General features: G+C 33.7%; 1 protein-coding gene across 2 annotated transcripts in view; it reads right to left on the bottom strand.

The window, feature by feature from the left end:
* Window positions 1-21,763, bottom strand: part of SLC30A9 (solute carrier family 30 member 9) — a 39,110-nt gene that overhangs the window by 10,828 nt on the left and 6,519 nt on the right. For both annotated transcript variants that reach the window (XR_015258396.1, XM_086746375.1), the window contains exons 4-15: window positions 20,064-20,163; window positions 18,584-18,676; window positions 18,113-18,195; window positions 16,643-16,701; window positions 15,816-15,883; window positions 13,123-13,225; window positions 9,863-9,918; window positions 8,380-8,515; window positions 7,934-7,973; window positions 7,416-7,487; window positions 6,845-6,952; window positions 5,388-5,553 (exon numbers count right to left, since the gene is read on the bottom strand). Coding sequence is in view for 1 of the 2 variants with exons in the window: in XM_086746375.1 (XP_086602501.1) it covers window positions 5,388-5,553; window positions 6,845-6,952; window positions 7,416-7,487; window positions 7,934-7,973; window positions 8,380-8,515; window positions 9,863-9,918; window positions 13,123-13,225; window positions 15,816-15,883; window positions 16,643-16,701; window positions 18,113-18,195; window positions 18,584-18,676; window positions 20,064-20,163 (1,084 nt within the window). In the remaining variant the exon portion in view is untranslated. The remainder of the gene's footprint in view (window positions 1-5,387; window positions 5,554-6,844; window positions 6,953-7,415; window positions 7,488-7,933; window positions 7,974-8,379; window positions 8,516-9,862; window positions 9,919-13,122; window positions 13,226-15,815; window positions 15,884-16,642; window positions 16,702-18,112; window positions 18,196-18,583; window positions 18,677-20,063; window positions 20,164-21,763) is intronic.

Here is a 21,763-nt window from a genome sequence, read left to right on the forward strand (position 1 = left end):
CTATAAATGGCTCACTGCAACACAAGACAGACTACAAGAAGAATCACAGATTTAGAACTAGACTAATTAAATTAATAGTATTTAAAAAAAATGCCACAATAGAAAGTGAGAACTTTTAAGTTCAACTTATTTGCTAATGCATAGAAGTTTTTGTGCATACACATATACGGGCAACTATTTAAAAATCTCTAAGAACCTTCAATTCTGAGGTAAAGAACAATAATCTATTGACAATTACTGAAAGCACACATTCTAATTAAAGAAGGGTCCTTTCCTAGATAACTACAATTTGTAAAGGCATGACCTTTTGGAGAATTTTCTGTTCAAAGTTACATTTGATACAAGAAAAAGTCATGGATATTGTGCTTGGAACTCATTTTTTATCATACTGAATTACTGAGCAAAATGAATCACAATATAGCTGTTTGTAAATGCTGAAAATGTGTATTTATTTAAAGGTTCCTAATAAACACTAGAACATGAATGTTACAATCTGTTTGTATTTTGGTTCTTTGAAAACTTCTAGTTTTCTATAGCATAGTTTTGTTCCAGTTTGTTAGACAAACTCTGTGACATGTGAATATAGGTAGTAAACAAAAAGCTCTTTATTTTTCATAGATAATAAGATACAAAGCAAACTTAGGATCTAGACATATTGTAGTGCTTTTCAACTGTGGAATAAATATAAAATTAAAAAAATAAATAAAATACTCTATATTTTTTCTCATTAGAGTAACACAAACTTAGTTTATCTTTAAAGCCAAGTAGAATTTAAAATTGCCACAGTAGAGTAACTTTCCACATTTTTCCATTAAGGCCAGAAAAAAAGTGGAGACTAAAATGTGGGACATAAATCACAAAAAAGTTTCAAATTTTTCAAATGCTTCCTTCTGACATTTCCAAAGCAAAACAGCAAAACAGGTATCTGAGGTCAACTATAAAATACTCCAGAGACTTTGGTTTTATTAACAGAAAAATGCAATCTTGACAATTTTTAAAATTCTAACACAAAATTTAGATTCAGCAATAAAGCTCACTTGATGGCAAGTACTAAACTTTTTTTCCAGTCATTTTACGAAGTTATGCAATTTCACAGCATCTTTAACTTTAGCATGCCCTTTGTCTTAAGCAAACTTACTCTTCCCAACTAGAAACGTTTCTTCTCATCTGAATGTTTATAAATTAGAACTAGCATCACAGGGAGTGCAAGAAGAAAGTGTAAGTCATATATTTCAGTTGTAGTCCGCTAGAGTGAACAACAGCCTACAAAGAATAGGAGGTAGAAATTTAAGATGAACAGTCACAGGAAATGTTTATGGACTATTTCTTGTAATACTCAGAGCAGAGGAGGGGTTACAATATTAAAAAAGAAACAGAACATGAACTAAATATAGACACACCAAAAAAATGCATCTTTGTAAACATTTAAGCAGATTAGAAGAACTATCAGCTTACTGGTAGCAATGAAGAATTTCCAGCTCCAATCAAATTTACACGGCTACTCTGTGCGAAGCTACCAAACCCAAGCAGTATTAACTGAAGTAACCTAACTGGCATCAAACTACCTCCTCACACAAGAGGGTATTTAAGATAACGGATGTGGTTCAATGAAGGTTATTGAAGAGAATTTGAATCCATGCAATTCAAAAATGTTGAAGATATATCAAGGGCTATCAAACCCAAGCAAGAAGATAACAAGAGATATTCGAGATGCTCATTAAGCAGCGACTTGATAAAAAAATTCAGTGGAATGTAAATGTGAAGGGAAAAAAGTCTACCATACTGCTTATAATCTGTCCAGGAAAGATAAGACGATGAGTCAAGGGGAGAAAAATCACTAGTAATTCAAAAATACAAATGTGCAGGCTAAAACTTAAGCTACAAAGCTTGCTTATAGAAGCTTCTGGATGGCCAGTAGACACCATAAATTCAAACTAGGGAAAAGAACCAGTTTCACATTAAAGAAAAATATGTCACAGGACATCAAGTTACTGGTTTTGAGCCACCAGTTGTAATACTTTTTTGTTGTTGCTGTTTCCTCCCCTCCAAACCAGAATTACAGATTTTCTAGCACAACAGTAGCACAACTACCCAATGGCTATTACAATGAAGTAAAAATTTAAGATGAAACTGTCACTAAGAAGAGTTCATGCCTAGGGATCCATGATTACATTCCACAGGAACAGAATCAGGACAGTCTGTACCACAGCATATACTTTATTTCACAGATCTGAAAGCCTGATCTCCTACACTTCAGTTAAGCTGAACACAGGAAAGATTTAGGCACCAAAGGTGTGAAATTAAGAGTTAAGAATGGAATGTTTGTGTAACAAAAAAATAAAATCAAATAATTTTCTAGTTGAGGACAACTCTGACTGAAAGTCCATTCTGGATCACAAATGAAGTAAGAGCTCCAACTAGAAATCACCAAGCAAAATGAAAAGAAAGGGAAAATAAATACCCACGAGTCTAAAAAAAAAACAAACCTACAATGTACAGCAAACTGATAAAAGAAGCATAAAAAAGAGGCATGTTCATAACAGAAATCAACATTTTTTTAAGTACAGTAGAAACAAAGGATAACCTGGAAACAAGCCTGCTACCTGATGGAAACAGTAAAACTGTTACTAATGATACAGAATAGGCAGACATGTGCAATAAGTATTGTTTTCTTGATCTAAAAAAGCAAAAATGTATTAGTACAATAAAGCATTTCTCTTTTAGTAGCAGAGAAACCTACTGGATATTTAAAAGAAAAAAAAAAAATGCTTCTAATTCAGCAGGCTCCATAACCTGCATTCAAGAGTAAAAAGAATTATGAATAACTGTAAAGGCCAATTAATTTTTCATCCTGCAATACTGATGAGAATTTTTTTTAAAGTAAAGATTAACAACACTGTGCCAAAATTTAAGAACGGCAAATGAGGCAATCCATTTACCTAAGGACAACTTCATGTGACAACCCAAGGGAAAATAGTGAAAAAGGTGGAAAAAAAAAATTTATATTAAGAGCACTACTTCCAATCATCAAGGTTTTATGGAACGTAGATCTTGTCAAACAGCCCTGTAAAATAAATTCAAGATTTAGTTGAAAAAGAGATCAACAACTGAGAAATTACTTATTTCAGTAGTGCAGCAATTAGTATTGTCTGATAAATCAAATACTTGATAATTAGCAGCAGAACATGATGTTCAGGCAAGCTGCTGCTAGAACAGTAAGTTATAAGTGGTGATGGTGGTGATAGGAGGCAGAAGTCAGAACCCCTGGATCCTTTGGTCAGTTTGGATCTAAAATACCTTCTGATAAATACTAAATTATTCCCTAATATATTCCCTTCATATCTGGCAGAACATATCTGAAAAGAAAGATTGCAAACCCTCCCTAAAAGAACAATGGAGGACTGTTTTGGGAAGCACCAACTGCAAAAAGGATTGCATTGAGAACTCAGGTACAGTTTGATAGCTGAAGACCCCAAAAGGTTGAAATAAAAAAAAAATCATTATTAATCACAGCTGTACAGATCAGGACTCAGGAGCCTTTTCTTTTACATTTAGCATCAGCAGAAAAAAAAAAAAAAGTAACAGTAGGATATACTACTACACAACTCCATTTAAGGAAATTAGAGAGTTAGAACATTCAAGAAAACGCTGAAAGTCTTATAAGCCCAAAGCTATGTTGATGAAAATGTATAAGCAGCCTTTTAAAGAAACACTTGATGCTAGAAGACTTCTTCATTTCACATGCAAAAGCTGAAAACAAACCAATCACAAAATCTAACTCTCCAAAGGTTGGAATAAAAAAAAAAAAAAAAAAAAAAAAAAATAGAGTATCTTCTTCCCCAATTTATGCCTGGTTACAAGCAAGGGCACTATACGTTTACATTTCAGAGAATTCTGAGATCAAGACTAGGTGTCTTCTAAGAAGTAAGTTAACCAAGCTCAAGATATTAGGCTTGTTATAAGAAGAACTTGGTCAAAGACAAAGTGTGTGCTAAAAGAAATCAAAGCAGGTAATGTAATGCAGCTAAGAAACAGATCACTCAAGACAAAGCGCACACAGAAGGTCCTGCAAATAGTGTTATTAGAAATACCTAAACATGTTTCAGCTTCTAACCTTAAGAGAAACACGCACTTTCTTACCAAATCTTCACTTTGTGCTTTTTTTAAAATTAACTTACTTCTTGTTTTAAGAAAATGTCTACAGCAAGGAGATTAAATAAGTCTGCTCTGTTGAGAAGTTATAGCCATCTACAAAATTGCATATAATAAAAATGGTACTCGGAATAGAAGAAATTTTATGATTCCAGTTTGAGTCAAGCAAAAGCCACCTGTGCACTTCGGAAAAAAGAACTATGTACAAACAACCACATGAACTCACCTACTCTAACATAGCACTGTTGACACATGCTGCACCACTCAGACTAATCCAGGGCCACCATAAATATTTTAACAGAGTTTAGTTACTGACACATGAAAATTCTAACACAATCCTTTTCCAAAATAGGAAGTTTAGCTTCTGGAAAGAAGGGCATGTCGTTCAGACCTGTTACTTGCAACTAAGATGATGCAGTACTTAGTTTCTTTCAAGTATTCTGGTGTTAACTAATGGGCTTGGGGTTTTTCCCTCCAGTGATCAATAATGACTACTAATTAAAAAAGCACTAAAATATTCCAGTTGATTTACACAGAAATAGATTCCTGAATAAAGATTAAGAAGAAAACAAAAAGGGTTTTGCTTCTAAATCAAGGTTAATAGGGTTAAAGTAATATAAAACAGCTCCTTAAAAAGTATTTAAACAAGAGTTCAGAATTACAATGAGGTATAAGTTTATTTCACTGCAAATTGCAGATTTACGGAGACAGATAAATTAGCATTGAGTTCATTCTGCAACATTCTAACATACAGGATCTATTACATCCTAACACTACTGCAGCACTTCACTGTAAACTGTTACAGAATTCCAGACATTGAATATTAACAGTAACAGAATTAAATATTAAGTGCTAATAAACTATAAAAGCAACATTACAGTACCATTTAAGTGCTTGCATTCCATGCATTTGAAAACAGTTTTAAGTTTGTGATGGCTTTCTCATTAAGTCATTGTCAATTCCTGTAATTAATGCAACTGTTGCAACATATTTGCAATTTTATTTCAGCTGTGGAACATCTGAGAAGTAGGAGTATTCACTTATTGACATTTTCAGCATAGAAACACAAGTTAGTAATAATTAAGATTCTAAAATCTCAATATAGAAGAATCCAGTCTCAACATAAACAATCTCACCAGACTTCTCTCACTCAAAGTGCTTGAGCTATTTTTTCCAAATGTTATTTTCATGCTTTTTGTTGTCCTTATTAGAGATCGAGCTGTAAAGATTCTTACCTTACTACAGGATCACTTTCCAGTAACTCGGTGAGCCGCTGCAGTTGTTCAGGTTGAATGGATCGTCCCAGCAGGGCTTCAGTGTTAGTGTAGATGAGAAATGCTGACACAGTTCCTAACAAAGTTCCAACACCTAGAGACCCCACACTGTCATAATAAGGGTTTCCTAAAGAAGACATGTCAAATTAGTTTCACAGAGCATTTCTAAAACATAGCAGATAATTCAGATTTCACACTAAAAGGAGTACATAGTGTTGCAGGGTTTGATGGTTTTTTTTGGCTTTTGCTTTTTGGTGGGATTTTTTTTTCTTTGTTTTGTTTTGTTTGTTGGGGTTTTTTTAATGCACTGGCAATTCTTTCCTATTGAGGAACAAGATGAAGCAGTAAGAAAACAAGTTATCTTAAGATAAAGTCTCAAGTTCCTCCTTTCCCTCAGCCACTCCTGTTCTCCTGCAGGACTAATGATTAAACTCTTGTCAGCTATTTGGGTTTCTGTGTATAGATTTACCTTTATTAATATAAAATTATACACACCTAAACACAGGTAATAGCACAGAAGTCTGTGTTCTTTATCAGTAACTCAAAAACTTGCAAGTATTAACCATTTCTGGAACACAATACTTGGAAGTTTTAAACACATATTTATTCATATTCAGTTTTGTAGAAACAGCAATGTCTTTTTAACTTTATGAAGGAAACTAGAGATGGAATAAAAAATTGACTTCTATATAAAAAATGAAACTTGCAATTAACTCATTAGAAGCCACAAAGGAAATGAAAAAATTACCATAATTATTTTTTTAAAACAACTGAAAAGCCAAAGCTAATACTTAAAAAGGGACAAATAAGTAATCTACCCTCTTTAGAAAATATAACTGTGCAAAGACAGACTTTGAATCAATTGCCATATAGATCACCCTACCTGTGTGAGTTAGGTTTGCCACACTGTTGAGCAGCAGCTATTGTAATTGAAGATAACACTAACACACTACCTATTAAAAGGAAGGAAAGAACTGCTTCCTTAAATCCTCCCCACACACACACAGAGCTGCATACCACCGAATAAGGAAGCTCAAATGATGTAATCCCACCAAGGCACAAAGTTATTTACATAACTGATGGCAATAAATATACCTTTAGTAAAAAATACCTTCATTCATATGACAAAACAGCTCAAAAGAAGTTAGATCCACCTGCATGTAGTCTTTCAAGCTTAACCCCACCAACAATAGACATATGGAAAACAAACATTTTCTAAATTTTAAATATTTTCCACTCAAGCTACTAGAATCAGACCAGAGAACAGTACAAACATTCAGAAGCTTACACAGTACAAATATCAGAAACAGAGTAGAGGTGTATTTCAGTAAACCAATATAAACTAAATGCTCCAGCTTCATATCACGCACAGTAGGAAATTCACATTCTGCTTGACTCAGTTTGAGGCAGAATTTTACCTGTTAAGGAAGTCAGACCCATACAGGTAGCAGCTATGGCCACACTCAGAACTGCTGCAGCATCCTCCAGTAACACCACATTCGTACTAGGATCACGACTCTGCACGACTGCATAGAGAACAAAAAAATTACACCACTTTGGAAAGCTTAGCTTTACTACATTATACACAGTAGTTAAATGATACTAACATCAGCAACTTATGAGAAAAATTTCCATAAGTATATAGGTGTAAACTGTATTTTTGCATATGCACACACTCCCGAAAGCATTCATAAATACACAGAACAAGCCCTTGTGCCAATTATGGAAGCTTCTCCAAAACGTTTGGAAAATTTAAAGGAGCATTTATCCTGAAAAATGCAAGCAATTTAGTAAAAGTATCTAAGTAGTGTTACTTAAATCAACAGGTTTTCACCTAATTCGTAAAATGTATTTGTTACTAGAATAGAAAACAATAAAGCAAGGGAAAAGGAAAAAAAACAGACAAAATTGTTTCTATCACTATGCAAATACAGGCAAATACATTCTGTTTTAAATAACCACATACCTTACTGCTATAACAACACATACCATATTGATAAAATGACAGACCCTTGGCTCGAGCACTCCTGCGAATTTCATTTATAGCAACAAGAAGGGTAGCTGAAACAACACCAAAGTAGTTGCTGAAAATATATGAAATATATTGCTAATATGAAAATATTATAGCAACAGATTGTCAAAAAAGCTGATTACTGATACTTTTAATAACGACAAAGTATAAAGTTACCTTCTTGTCTATATGCCTGTCTCCCATACAAACTGGAACAGCTATATTCACCAATAGTTTATTACCAAAAAGGCATTCTAAGTACACTTTCCAAATGACGTGTTCTTCAACTTCTTATAATACAGACAGATAAAAACAAAAACAAAAAAAAAACCAAAAAAACCCACCACTTCCCCCTCTTTTTTGCAAATACACAAGTATTCACAACAGAGCTCAAAACTTTATTGTGTAAGCAAGCACCAATTATTACTGTAATTACTCACACTGTACTCTTAAAAGTACGAATACTTAAATAGAAATATTTATTGAAACTGCATACCTCCTTCAGATACCAATGACCCTGCTAAAATGCAGTATGCCTGTAAGAAAGAAAAGTCTCAATTATTATGTCATATGCATACTTGAACAGATCTCTTCACCACACACTGTCCAAATGCAGCATTCCAGAACCCCACTACCCACTGTGCCACACAGCTGTCTCTAAACAGAAGGCAACCAGCAATATCTGAATTATAAAACATACTGCAAAATCGGAAAGTAGGACCTCTTGGGGGGTGTGAAGGGAAGATGTAAGGTTTAAAGAACAGCTGATTTTGCTATAAGATCGGTTATAGGTTAACGTGTCTTAAAAAACATTCACATCAAGGATGGTTTGAATTAATTAAGTCAGTCTGAATCCTAACACAGGAAGTGACTTTCAGACTGTGCCATTACTTTCTATTAAGGCACCAGTGTTAGGTACAATATCAAACAAGATTAGCTTACCCAGAGAAGAGATTCTATAGGATGAGGGTGGAGTAAACCCATGACCCCATGATACCAAGAAAGTCCTGCGCCCATCATGAAAATGCCCACCCCACTAATCAAGGAGGCAATATAGCGCATGTTTGTGAAACCATACCTAGACGAAAACAAAGAAAGTGATTTAGGAAAATAAGATTCTATATCTCTGCAAACATATCTACAAGTTTTTTCCACTAATTTTTACATGCCTTAAATTATCATCATATGATCAAGCATCTGTTTAAGAAAAACCTGCTGAATCAAACCTAACCCAAGGCGGGGAGAGGGGGAAAGCCACCTGGAAAAGGACATCTAGTGCACACAAGGACATAAAAAGCATAAATATTTTTCTAATTCGTTCTTAAACAAATTAGTTACATAGCGTTATTAACTCTTGTGCACAGACTAAGGATTTTACTACTGTAAAAAAAAAAAAAAAGTCACTTTTACATTTTATTGAAATGCTACTTCTAAATGAAAACTCTAGTCTTATAGGCAGCCAGTCTACCTGGTTTATAACGCTAATTTAAAGGGAATAAAATTTGTGACATCTTTAAGTAGTTCAGCTAACTGCAGACAGTCAACACTTGCAGTATTAAGACCAGTGGGAAGAGCTAAAGCAATATTAAAAGGTGTACTTTTTTTTTTTTTTGGTGTTAATGGCTACAAACAGTATGTTTCTTAAGCAACATTTAAAAACTAGTAATACAAAAGATTATACTGAGGAAGAAGGGAAGAAAAAGTAAGAGGAGCGAAGGAGATACAACAAATATTTAGATAAATTTAAGATTTAAATATTTTTCAAGTCACCTAATGCTCTTAATGAAGAAAAGCTTAACTAAGTATTTAAATTGGACATATTTTGAACTAGTGTTTACAGTAGGAACTCAGTTTGTGAAGTGTGAAGCAGGTCAACACCAAGAAAATATAACGGAGAATACAGCTTCTAACTTTCATGAGATTTCAAGAACTTATCAATAATATCTCTACTACTTAGATAAAAAACAAAGAGTAGTTTAAGTCAAATACATCTCCTTACGATAAGTAGCTGCCTTGCAGAAAAGCACTTTGCTGAAAATACGAAGAGGACAGTATTTTTTTACTTTTAAAAAAATCCTGTCATTCACATAAACAGTGTTTAAAAACAAAGTAAATATATGCATTGGAAGAGGTAGAAGAATCCAGAATAACTTAAAGAAATAATGTCTACTAAAATAATACACATCAAAAAGTATAAAATAAACAAACAATCAAACAAAAAAACATGCATCAAGCCACTGAAGCCAAAATTCCTGCAGTTTGGAAGCAATTCCTTTTCTTATTTTATCTATTGTAAAATCAGAAACAATGCATTTCAGAAATTATATGAAACAGCAGATTAAAAAGAACAAGGTGATGCACAAACAAGAACTGATCTTACTCCTATAAATAATTACCAAAATCATTATTTACTCAAAAAGCTTACGGATGACTAGGGTCAGGCGTCCTTGCAGACTGACTGATGCCCAAAGCTAGCAACGCCTATTTAGGACAAAGAGAAAAAACCTTTGTTAAAAAAGGGAAAAAGAAAAAAAAGAAACTAAACATTCTATATCAAATGAACTTGAAAGATAAAAGTAGATGCAACTTGCTGATTTGCATATATGCTTTGTTACTGATATTTTATTAGAGTTGGAATGTAATCCTCAAAATCTGCCATCTAAAACTACCACCTCCTAAAAAATGTTAATTACACCTATATATATATATACACACAAAGTATATAGGTAATTATATTGTGTGTGTGTATATATATATATATATAATTAGTGCTGATCATAATTTTTGAATTGAAATTGAAAGGGAATATTACATGCAATCACAAGTGTTGTTTCTCTGCTTCCATGCGAAGGAACCAAGTTGTTGAAGAAACAAAGCTATTTAAATAACCACATCTTGAAGAGAAATTATACAGAGACTATGCTGATGGCATACTACATTTAGAACAATAATTTTACACTGCAGCTTGTTTCAGTAGTGAACTTTGTATTTTCCAAACTAAAGAAAAAATTATTTTGAATGAAGAAATAAAAACCTCTTGCTATCTAAACGGCCTATTTGGGATATATTTAATTAGACATGTATTAAACTACTGATGCAATAAGTTATAAATTTAGACCTACATTTTGCAAAGCATGTGCTTTGTTTTAGGACTATGAATTACTGAAACATAGTAAAAAGTATGAAAATTCAGACATTTTAGTCTTCACAGCAGCAAGCTGCTTTGAGGCAACAAGGTTGCTCTTGTGTTCCCCCCAAATATTTGAGCAAAATCCCCTAGCACTTCCAGTGGAATATTTAACTTCCACATTTAAAAACCACAATAGTTCTTCCATGTATCAAACTTGGTTCACCTATAAACTGACACACTTGGTCACAGGAAAATCCCACACTTTAAGCCTGCCTCCCCATAAATTTCTTTAAGTACTACCAGTTGAGTTAGTGGCATCTCATCTTCACTTTACAGCTGGAATAGCTGAGAGATTGTGCAAAACCATTTACAGAAAAACAGCAAAGAAAATGTGAGTTCTCAACTCGGTCTTCCTGGACAGAGATGCACACTAGGTACAACCAAAGCAAAAAGGTAGCCAAAATAATGTCTTAAAAATCATTTAAAGTCTGCTCTAAGGTTCCATACATTCCTCAAATTTGGAGGAACACAAAACTGTTGCATTTTATATGAGTCACATGCTATCCAAGGACTGTTGCTTGAGCTGCAGGAGGGTTTCAGCCACTTATCTCTAAGTACTTTTTTTGTTTCCAAAGCCTTGCTATATCAAAAACTGCAACAAGAAAAATCCTTTCTGTACTGGGAGAAGCAGAGATTTCAAGGTCTTGTCATGTATGCCTCAAACATACTAAAGAAAAGAGCAGACAAAACAACATTAATTTTGTCCCTGCACACTAATATTACATGTCCAGCTCTGAGTCTGCCACACCATCTATCAAAGTAAACATGCCAGTTATGTGGCTACTTGTGCTGTGAATAGCTGCTAAGGCAGTCTAGGAATAGAAAAATAAACAGAGATGCTCAAATTCTCATCATTATTCGACCAAGAGATGACTAAGCAACAAAGTCTGTCATTGTATTACAGTAACTGGCAGAAAAAGTATTTCAAGTTAACATTTAACCAAAATAAGAAAGAGGAATACTTTGCATATCATCTTAGTTTCAAGTCACACTTATGATCCATGAAGCAGCTGAGTATAGCTCTGCTTATCACAATTTCTCTCTTCTAACTCATTTCTAAAAAAACTTAAAAATCTACATTCTGATTTGTCTCACTCTTACACTAATACAAATTTTAAACCACCCAATTTGTTTATTTTTTATTATCTGGACAGGCACTCAATAATACTTTAACATGACCAATACATCATTTTTGTCCGCTGGGGGCAGGGAGGAGAGAGCATGTAAACAAAATTACTGAGATTTTCTTCTGACACCACTTCCTAAAAATAAGGTTGGTCACACTATGCATATGCATTGTGACAAACAAAATTAAGCCTCCTGGGACTTGTTTCATAGTGTTTGTATATTTGACTAATATTACAACTCATTTAAACTTTTTGGTGCACTTTCATCTTGACAGTTATAAGGAAAATGAATTGCAACTGAAGTACAGAACAATTAATTATATGAAAAAAACAATAGTTTAGAGAAGACGAACAGAAGTAATTGGGGCATATGGTTTGAAATAATGTAGATGTATTACAAATAGTATTATATTAGCAGAAATACCAGTCCAAACACCATTCAAATAGATTTTATTTACAATTACAGGTGAGACTTTCTAGATTCCTTCTGCATTTAAGGCTTCTAGACTAAGTCCGTTATTTTACTGTTAGCTTCTAAACCCTCCAACAAATCACTGACATCAATATAAAAAAAAAAATAAAAGAGGAACTAGATAAACTTGTAGAAACCACTGGCTGAAACCACTATGCCTTCATTTGCCTATAGTTTGATAAAAACTGTATATAATAGCATTACTTTGTAACTGAGATTCACTTTTGTCTCTGGGAAGCCAAAAAAGATACATGTATACTACACACACACATACAGAAAGGAGTACATCTTCCTCCCACTGCATGCACACAGAGCTTTTCACCCTGGGCAGGTTTTGTAACCTGAATGACTGAAACTAGAAATTATTTAATAATAAAGTAAAACACAAAAACATACTCTCTCTGTTTCTTTAGAAATACCTTTTGCCCCAGAATTATTTAAATGGTCATTAAATTAATTACTAGCTTTTTTCCTCCTAGAATACATTACTATGAATTCTAGAAAGCATGTAAACCATACGAAACAGCACAAAAATGACCACAGGTACTGAACAGGAAGAGCACTGTAAATACACACCACAGTAGAATCTGGGAGTCATTTCTAATAAGAGTTGTGGCTAATAAACCTGGTATTTCTAGGCTTCTCTACAATGCCAACGTTATCTACAAGCAAACTTTGTGAAGAAAAACAAAGTATTTTGCCATGCACTCTAGTCCTCCTAAATAAAATACTGTTTTCATTTCTCTGGTGTCTACTATTTAGAGAGTATATGTAAACTAAGGAACACTTACACTTGAAAGCAATATTTCAGTCTAATACAACTACTTCAAGTATCTGTGTGTTCCTGAAAAAAATATTACAAATGCTAGCTTAAGGAGAATGAAAAAAATACTCACCTGGTTACATGTGTCTGCTAAAGAATGTATAGCTTCTGAAAACATACTTGCAGAACCCGTGTAAACCCAAGCAAGTAGCTTAAAGAAAAAATTCAACCCATTTCTGAAAACAAAGAGAAGAAATAAGCTAAAGAACAACAGAATATTTGGTCTTTAATATTTTCAGCAAAACCACAAGTGCTGTATAATCATGCATTACCTCCCAGCTCTTCCAGCTAAACTTGATATGTAAAGATATAAAACGTATTTTTCAAAAACTGTTATCTTCTAAGCGGTCCTGAATAAGTTACACTTCCTGAAAACCACCATCACATTCACTGCTCAGAACAACTAATTGCCTACCAGTGGGAGAACACAAGCCTTAACGATTTCCTTTTCTTTTTCTACAATCTTTTGCTTCCTATACATCCCCTCCTAGCATTTTTAAACAGTGTTTTTACTGGAGTGCAAGGTTCACCACTTCAGTCTCAGCTTAAGCAGTTCCCAGGAAGATACAAACGTAAGGCAACAGACAGGAAGACAAAGTTGTCATTAGATTATGCTGTAAAAATTACCTATGGAACTTTTCGGTTAAGATGTCCAGTGTGGATTTTCAAGTCTTTTTTAGGCTACAAGCTCACCAGAGAAAGCGTTGTATTACGTTGTAGAGAGAAAGGTAACCACTATCACTAAAATTCGAGTTTACATTCTCATTTCAAACATTCATTATAAGAATCAGTAGGTTAATTGTTATAATCATATTGCAAAGAAAATCAGACTAGAAGCTTATAACATTCTCCTCTATCTTTTTTAATATATTTGAGTTTAGCTTATTGGCAATTTTTAAAAGTATTCAAATGAAATTAAGTGTTATAAATAAGTACTAACAACATCTTGTAGTTGCATTTTTGAACAACCACATGCCAAGAAATTATTTCTAAGTTAGAGGAAGCACGAGTCCAGCCCTTTGCCATACACCAAATAACATTCATTTCCAAGGTCACCCTTAAAGAACTTCTGTGAAAGTATATCCACTTCTTCAAGCAAGAAGTAGCACTGTTTTCTATACCTCCTTCCATCCCAAGGACCTGAATGTCCTTTCCAATTTTTCATTTAGTCTCATTACCTCATGAGATAGTGAAACACCATCATAATTTATAGGCAGGAAGAAAAAAGATGGTAAGTTAGCGGGTAACACAAAAAGAAACAAAGGGTCTTGTAACACTAAACTATAATTTAAATTCCTTGTGTTAATTACAAGTTCTTCCAACCCACAGCATAGTGCATCTTTAGCATAGAAAGAAAACGAAATAAATTATGAGATTCCTGAGCACAGTCTCCTAACTTTTGTATTGTTCTTCTCAATGTTGTATTAATGGATTTGACAGCTTATCTGAAGGTACCATTCAGTTGTGCAGCCCCCACCTGTTCAGACTACACAATAGACACTCAGTTTATATTTTATTTCACCCCTACAAATTTCAGATTTAAGGGGAGATTTGACAAATCTTTTCTAAAAAGAAATCACACTAAGATTTTCAAATATCAGGCCCATCAAAATCAATCCGTTAATGATGTCCAGTAAGTTGGAGGACAGAAAGATGAAGGGTGCTACGTGGGAAATAATTACAAAAAACCTAGTGAATCTACAGCACCATCAAAGCTTGGGGTGAGGGGGAAGTTAGGTTTGTATTGCAAGGAAAATACATATTGCTTTAAAAAACAAATTCACCATTTGAAAATAACAATCCCTATGAATCCCTAAAGTCTGTTGAAGAAATAGTACAAAGATTTTAAACAGCAGAGAAAAAATAATCCAAAACCAGCAGACTTTGAGAAGGCAGCTAAAATACTCTGAATCAGTTTGATACGTTATCTTTTATATCAGTGACCACCAATTCAGAAAGTATTTTCTCTATTGTACTGAAATGAACTGAACTGACTGATTTAGCTGCCTCATTTCTATCTCCATGGACCTGAAAGAGGATGAAATCTTAATAGAACTTGAAAAAGATTTATTGATGTTTTGAACATCATGCTGACAGCAAATAAATACCTTTCATAAAATGAAATGTATTTTGAAAATTCACAGGTTTTATGGGAAGCAAATTTTAGCCATCATTTCCTGAGAGAAACTTAACACACTTCTGTTTATTTCATGCTAGATAAGTCTCCGTGTTCATTTGCTTTAAGTCAGGATCATTACTGTAGTTTTGCTTCATTCAAATTTCTAAGACATATGAAAGGCAAAAATGTCATAAAACATCCCCTTATCAGTTAAAGAGGAAAAGGGATGAATAACAGCAGAAACAGAAAAGTGAACTCTTTTCTGTTGGTTATATGGAAGACTATGTTTTAAACATATGAAAAGCTTCCTCTCAAGAAGGAGCAAGAAAAAAGCATAACTTTAAATGCCTGCCTCTCCACATCCTTCAAAAATTTGCGTTTTACTTTAATAAACTGCTTAGTCTGATCACCTTCAAAAAACTTGCTCTCCTCTGATCAGAGATATATTCTATCTCTGAGCTCTACATATTGATGAATGTATTTACCTAAACCCTCTCCTGTCAACAACGAATAAACAAATCTATTAACTTCAGTTACAGAGACACAAGTATCTTTAGCCTGAATACACCGACTGTTCTCGTTTCCTGGATAATAAAAATAAATTGTTTTATACTTGCATAAACAAAACATTTATTCTTTAAACTTACATGCAAATAGCCACCATTACCACCTTCCCTGGTCCCTTGAAAAACATAGCTGCTGCACTGGAGCGTGGCTGCATAAAGAAATAAGAGATTATTAAAATAAAATAACCAAATCTTGACCTCATGAAGGATCTACCATACAAATTTTAAATACAAACTCTGTATTACAAGAGTGAAGTCCTTGAAGCCTACTAATTTACTACTGAATGCTCACCCAAACTGCAGTTGGGCATTACACATTTCTACAAACAGACAGCTATAAAAAGGATAAATAACCAACAAAGCCTCCAGCAGGGGCCACTGCAACCATAAGGACAGGAGACAGCTGTGCAGCAGAATGATTAAAAAAAAAAAAAAATCATTCTACCACAGCAGAACACCTGGATATAGGGAATGGGTCTGCTTAAGGAAAGAGGAAGAAGGGTCAGTAGAGCATAGAACAAAGTGTTAATGTTTTGTTGTTTTTTTTTTTTCTTTAAGAAACATTTTTCTTTTCTTTAAATTAACAGCATATTTATTATACATGTTTATAGGCTATAGATGAAATCACAAACACAGCTGCAACTTAGTTAATAGAAGGCAACTGACAAAAAAAAACAACCTTACTGGTGGAATACACTGCCACAGTAGGAACTCATTTAAACCAGCATCATAACATTTACCACCACATTAAAGCAGAGATTGATCTGGTATATTACAGTGCAAATAAATCTTCCAATAACAGTCAGTTAGTTAAGCTTATACAACCGTTTCACAACTTTTTCCTTCAAAAGGTGGCATAATACTTCTCGTGGCATTTTTCTAACCAAAAATGTTAAAACATCTCTTACCTTAGTATTTCCAAAGAACTCCTTGTATTCCTTCAACAGCCTTTGGTTTCTAAATAGATCTGCAATATGAAATTGTTACAATGAATACTTACTAGTAACGAGTAGTTTCAGGAATTGAAGTCTACTTTTTTATGCAGCAACTAACTTCTAGTTAAGAGCTACACGGTAGTTTTTCTTTGTGAAAAATTCCTCTCTTAGTACTGTTAATTAGAAACACATATTGTTATACGCTCATGCAAAATTTGAAATACAATCTGTTATGATCTTCTACATTGTTGCCATTTCTACCAACAAAGGATGATAGACAGAGGGAAAAACTCGAAATACACTGTAACAAATCCAGGCATTCTACTGCCCCTCTCTCACCCCTTAACCATGAAAGCGAGGGGGAAGGATGTTTCAAATTAAGTCTCTTAACATCAGCATTTTTCCATCCACTAATGAGGCTCAGTAACTTCAAAATAAATATTGGTATACTACAGTTATCTAGAACCTGTAATGCTACATTCTCCCCTGTAAAGTTATGCAAAATACATTGCACACAATAATTCAAATAGATTAAAACAGACAGTGGAGTACAAGGACAGTTGTAAAAAAAATTTAGTTACCACTTCAAGTGTACAATGTTTCAGTATGCTATTAAGACTGACTAGTATTTTTTTTTTTTAATCTAATTTTTTGGATTATGGCCAAGAATTATTCTGCTGGTCACTAAAAATTTTTAAGCTACTAACTGCACTCTCAGTACAAACACTTACAGGTACCTTAACAAGCACATGCAGCTCTAGCCTTTTTATTAGGAGGGTGCTCTAGTGACACAACTGTTTCAAAAAAAAAAAAAAAAAAAAGAAAAGATCTCCAACTTTAAAGTGCATAACTGGAGTAAGTACCTTGAAGCAATATTACCTCTCCTGTGATTTTAACTGACTGACTAAACAGATCAAAATCCATCACAAACTACTGATTTGACTGTGCCTGCTATTGATAATACTAGCAAGGAGGACAACTATAATTTTAAGCAAAAATATTACTTGGGGGTGTTTCTCCCATTTTGAAGCACAAAGGTAAGCTGAATTCATTTTGAAGCAAAAATAAATGAGTAACAGTATGGTATCAAGATCTGGATTGGTTTCAAGTCTTTTCAAGATTCTCAATAAAAAATACAAAACAATTGAAGATGTTAATTATAATCTAAAAATTTAAAGCCCTCGAAAAAAAAAATTATCACTATAGATCTGAACTGAATGTATATTCTTGCTGTATCACACAGATGATAAACTGTAAGATAGCAACAGACTATATCTGCACAGATACTAATGTGTTACTCTAACACTATGCTATAAAAATCTTATCAGTAATTGCTAATTCCGAATTTGTACATTCTCAATGAAATAACACACCATCTAGTAGATTTCTAACAAACATACTTTGTTGTTTACATTTGAAGTTCCTGGAAAACTCTATACTCACTTTCTCTGTACTTGATCTCTGCCTCTTTACGTAGTTTTCTTTCTCTAGCAAGAGCTTCGGGACTACCCCAAACTTCAAGAGACCTGCACAGCGTAAAAGTCACTCAACAATGTTTCCATTTATGCAACTTCTTTACAGTTTGACTATATTACAAATGCCTTTACTAAAAGCAGAACATCACATCACTCATTCTGATAAGAAGCCGCACAGATACTTTACAGAATAAAAAGCTGGGCAAAGAGGGGGTTGAGGACAAGCACTTACATCTTTGGACACATTAAACATACCCTCCAATTTTATATACACCATATAATTATTACAAAAACAAGGATAGAAAATTTATTGAGATAGAAAATGGTAAATATTATTGCCCTTTCACATTGTAAACCTGACGTTTAATTTTTTTTTCCTCTCTCTCATATAATCCACTTTAAATGATTCAAACATTTTCCTTCATAAGAATGTTCTTACTTTGCCTCTACATCCGATCTCAGGTACACAGTGAAAGTCTCAGTGTCATCATGGGGGCTTCGTCGTTTAATTTTCCTCAGCTGGTCTAAATCACTAATGAAAGCAGACAAACAGATTAGTGCAAGAAAAAGTTCATATTATTCTAATTTTACTTTTACATCTGGGTGATCTTCCACAATTTTAATATTATTAATTTGCAGTACAAAAAAAACCTGAAGTTGTTTACTTAAGCCAAACAGAAGAGATATGCAACATGAAGCAAGCAATCTCTAGGATGCTATTGAAAACCACTGTGTTTTCCACACTCAAAAGTCCAAATCAAGTCCTCACACTATGAAACACTATACATGGAAGACAAAATAATAAAACATTTAATAATAAAACATCCAATGAATGATCTGCATGTAACTGATAATGTGCACAAGTGCTAAACAAGAGGGTTCATGACTTAGCATCTCTAAATGGAAATCAGAAGTCACGTGACATGAAAAATTAAGAAATTTAACCTCAAAACCTACATACCCAGCACAAGCTGCAAAAGGTTGGAGATAACAAAACTACTTGAGGGAATAGATAAGTTTCTTGTGCTGAGCTACACATTAGGGCATCTACATTGAGAAGCATCAAGGATAATTTTTTTAAAAATTTTTAAATACAACAGAATATTTCATTTTTAGCCCAACCAATTATCTAGTCCTTTTTTCTTTTTTTCTCCCCTCCCCCACAGCTTTTGGTCAATACAGTAAAACTTTAACTAGTTATTTCTCTGCACAAGTCAGTTATGAAAAAAGTATGGCACAGGATTAAGCATAATTTGTCATTGAACATTCACCAAAGACCAAGTCTGGTGACATATACTATATGTAAAAACTGGGGAGGAACAGTGACACATAAAACGTTATAAACAAAGCTGCTAAGCCTTGGGGTCACACATATAACAAGATTAAATCCGACAGACACCTCAACTACAGCAATACTCAGTACGACCTGCTGGCAGGCATGGCACATAGTAAAAGGCAGTAAATATGAATCAAGTAACAATAGTTAGGTTACAATGAACCAGATTATATTTTATCCCAAATCACAGACTTCACATAACATGAAGTTTCCACTGATCTTTTAGAGATGTTCACATCAAACCATCGTAATCCCAAATTGCTGAAACAAGAGTTATTTGCCATTCCTCCCTATGACTAGCTGCTCTAGAGGTGGACTCCCCCCAACTAGATTTATGGTCATATAAATACAAATAAACTATCTTAAGAAGCCACCACAGAAACATGCAAACTCAGTGCAAGTTCCTAATCCACTGTAACGCTAAGTAAACAAGAACTAACTTCAGCCACTTATGATTATGTATATCACAAAAACACTTAGAAAAAGTTGCTGTGCAAAACCACTCTACAGTCACAATCACTTTTGAAGCACATATGAACAAACAAATATTCACACGTTAAATTTCAACTTAAACCCATCATACCTGGATTTAAGACAAAACTCATTTATTGCTCTGACTCCAGTGATGAAGTTATTCTGTGTGTATTTTGGTCCATACTCTCTTTTTTTAAGGACTGCTTTCACTTAAAAACAGAAACAGATAAGCAAGTCACTCAGTAGAAACTTCAAAAGGTAATTCAATCTAGCGTCTTATCATGATACCTCTAAGTGGAGATCTGAAAAACAATGCTTGTCAGTGTAACAGAAAACTTACAGTGAGGAGAAAGGAACGTTCTTCATTGCGTAAGTGAGTAAGAGTAGAATAATCTACCTCCGAAAATGCTACTTACTAAGTTGTAGTTCAGGGCTCTCAAACAACCCACACACTTCACTGCCACTGTCTGCTACCTCTCCAACTTTTATGTCAGAGATGGTGCTTGGCTACTAAGACAGCATTCAAATATGGTAATGTGGAAACCCTTGCTCTGGCAACTGAAGTGGCAACACAGAGCTCCATTTTTTTTTTTCCCAACACTTAACCAATTCCACCTTCTGCAGATAAGATTTTTGACCTTTGCAGACCGTACAGGGAATCGAGACAGACTGTATACGTCATTTTCTGAACTACTACTTTCAAAATTAGCACACTTAATATTTCACATTTATAACAATTTAAAATATACATTACTTATTTATAATGCTTTTTATGTGCAGAAGATATACTCTTATCACATCAGATTTTCATGCACAAGGAAAAGAATACCACATCTATTCAGAAAAAGGATAAATTGAATTTTAAATTTATGCCATTATTTCCTGCTTGTCTATATGTACACAACTTAACCTTATTTTCAAATGTAAGTCACTACATACTCACTTCCATTGAAAATGTTATACACATTGGAAAAGGAGTTAAAATTGCTGAAAGGTTAACATTAAAGAACACAACTGAAAACAAAAAGCTCATATTCTGCAGGAGAAAAGACTTACGAACATACATGAACTTCCTGCATATCACAGAACTGATATGATTTCTGTAGTTAGTCCGGAACTCCTCCTTAAGGCATAGGATATTTAAGAGAAAGATATTGCATTTAAAGACTCTGAGAAGAAATTTCACAGAGTTCTACATTGTCTTACTTCTGCGTTTTGACAGCTTAAAGGCAAAATATATTGCTTAACACACAACAATCCACTAACGCTACACATATCAGTATTTACCATAATAATCTAATTTCTGTCATCCACTTTGAACTTAAACAATTTGTTAAGTACTTGAGTAATCACAGTCATCCCACAATGCTCCTGAGTGAAGGTTACAAAAAAATTAGAGACTTCCTAAAAACAATCCATCATTTACTAAGATTAGAACAGGAATAACATTTCTAAACAAAAAGAAAGCTTCCCATCTTTTCTTATTTAAAACAGATATATGGCCAACGTGTATTAACCTTAGTAAAAAAATAACTTGTGGATTTATCAAATGCTTACTAATCTATCTCTCAGAAACAAAGGTAAATTTCACTATAAGAAAACACTATAACCAACTGTACATTACAGAATATCTCAACAATCCTACCCCTAGCTCAAATAACTGTATAAAATTTGCAATAAACATGGAGGGGACAAAAAAAAAAAAAATTTAAAAAAAAATAAAAAATTTTGTACTTTCAAGAGAAGGATGAAGCCCAACAAAAGGTGATGTAAATAAAACACTTTAAATAGCACAAGTTTTTAAGATTA

Source organism: Chlamydotis macqueenii, chromosome 4, assembly GCF_036417535.1.
Source record: "Chlamydotis macqueenii isolate bChlMac1 chromosome 4, bChlMac1.mat, whole genome shotgun sequence".
NCBI classification, from domain to species: Eukaryota; Metazoa; Chordata; class Aves; order Otidiformes; family Otididae; genus Chlamydotis; species Chlamydotis macqueenii.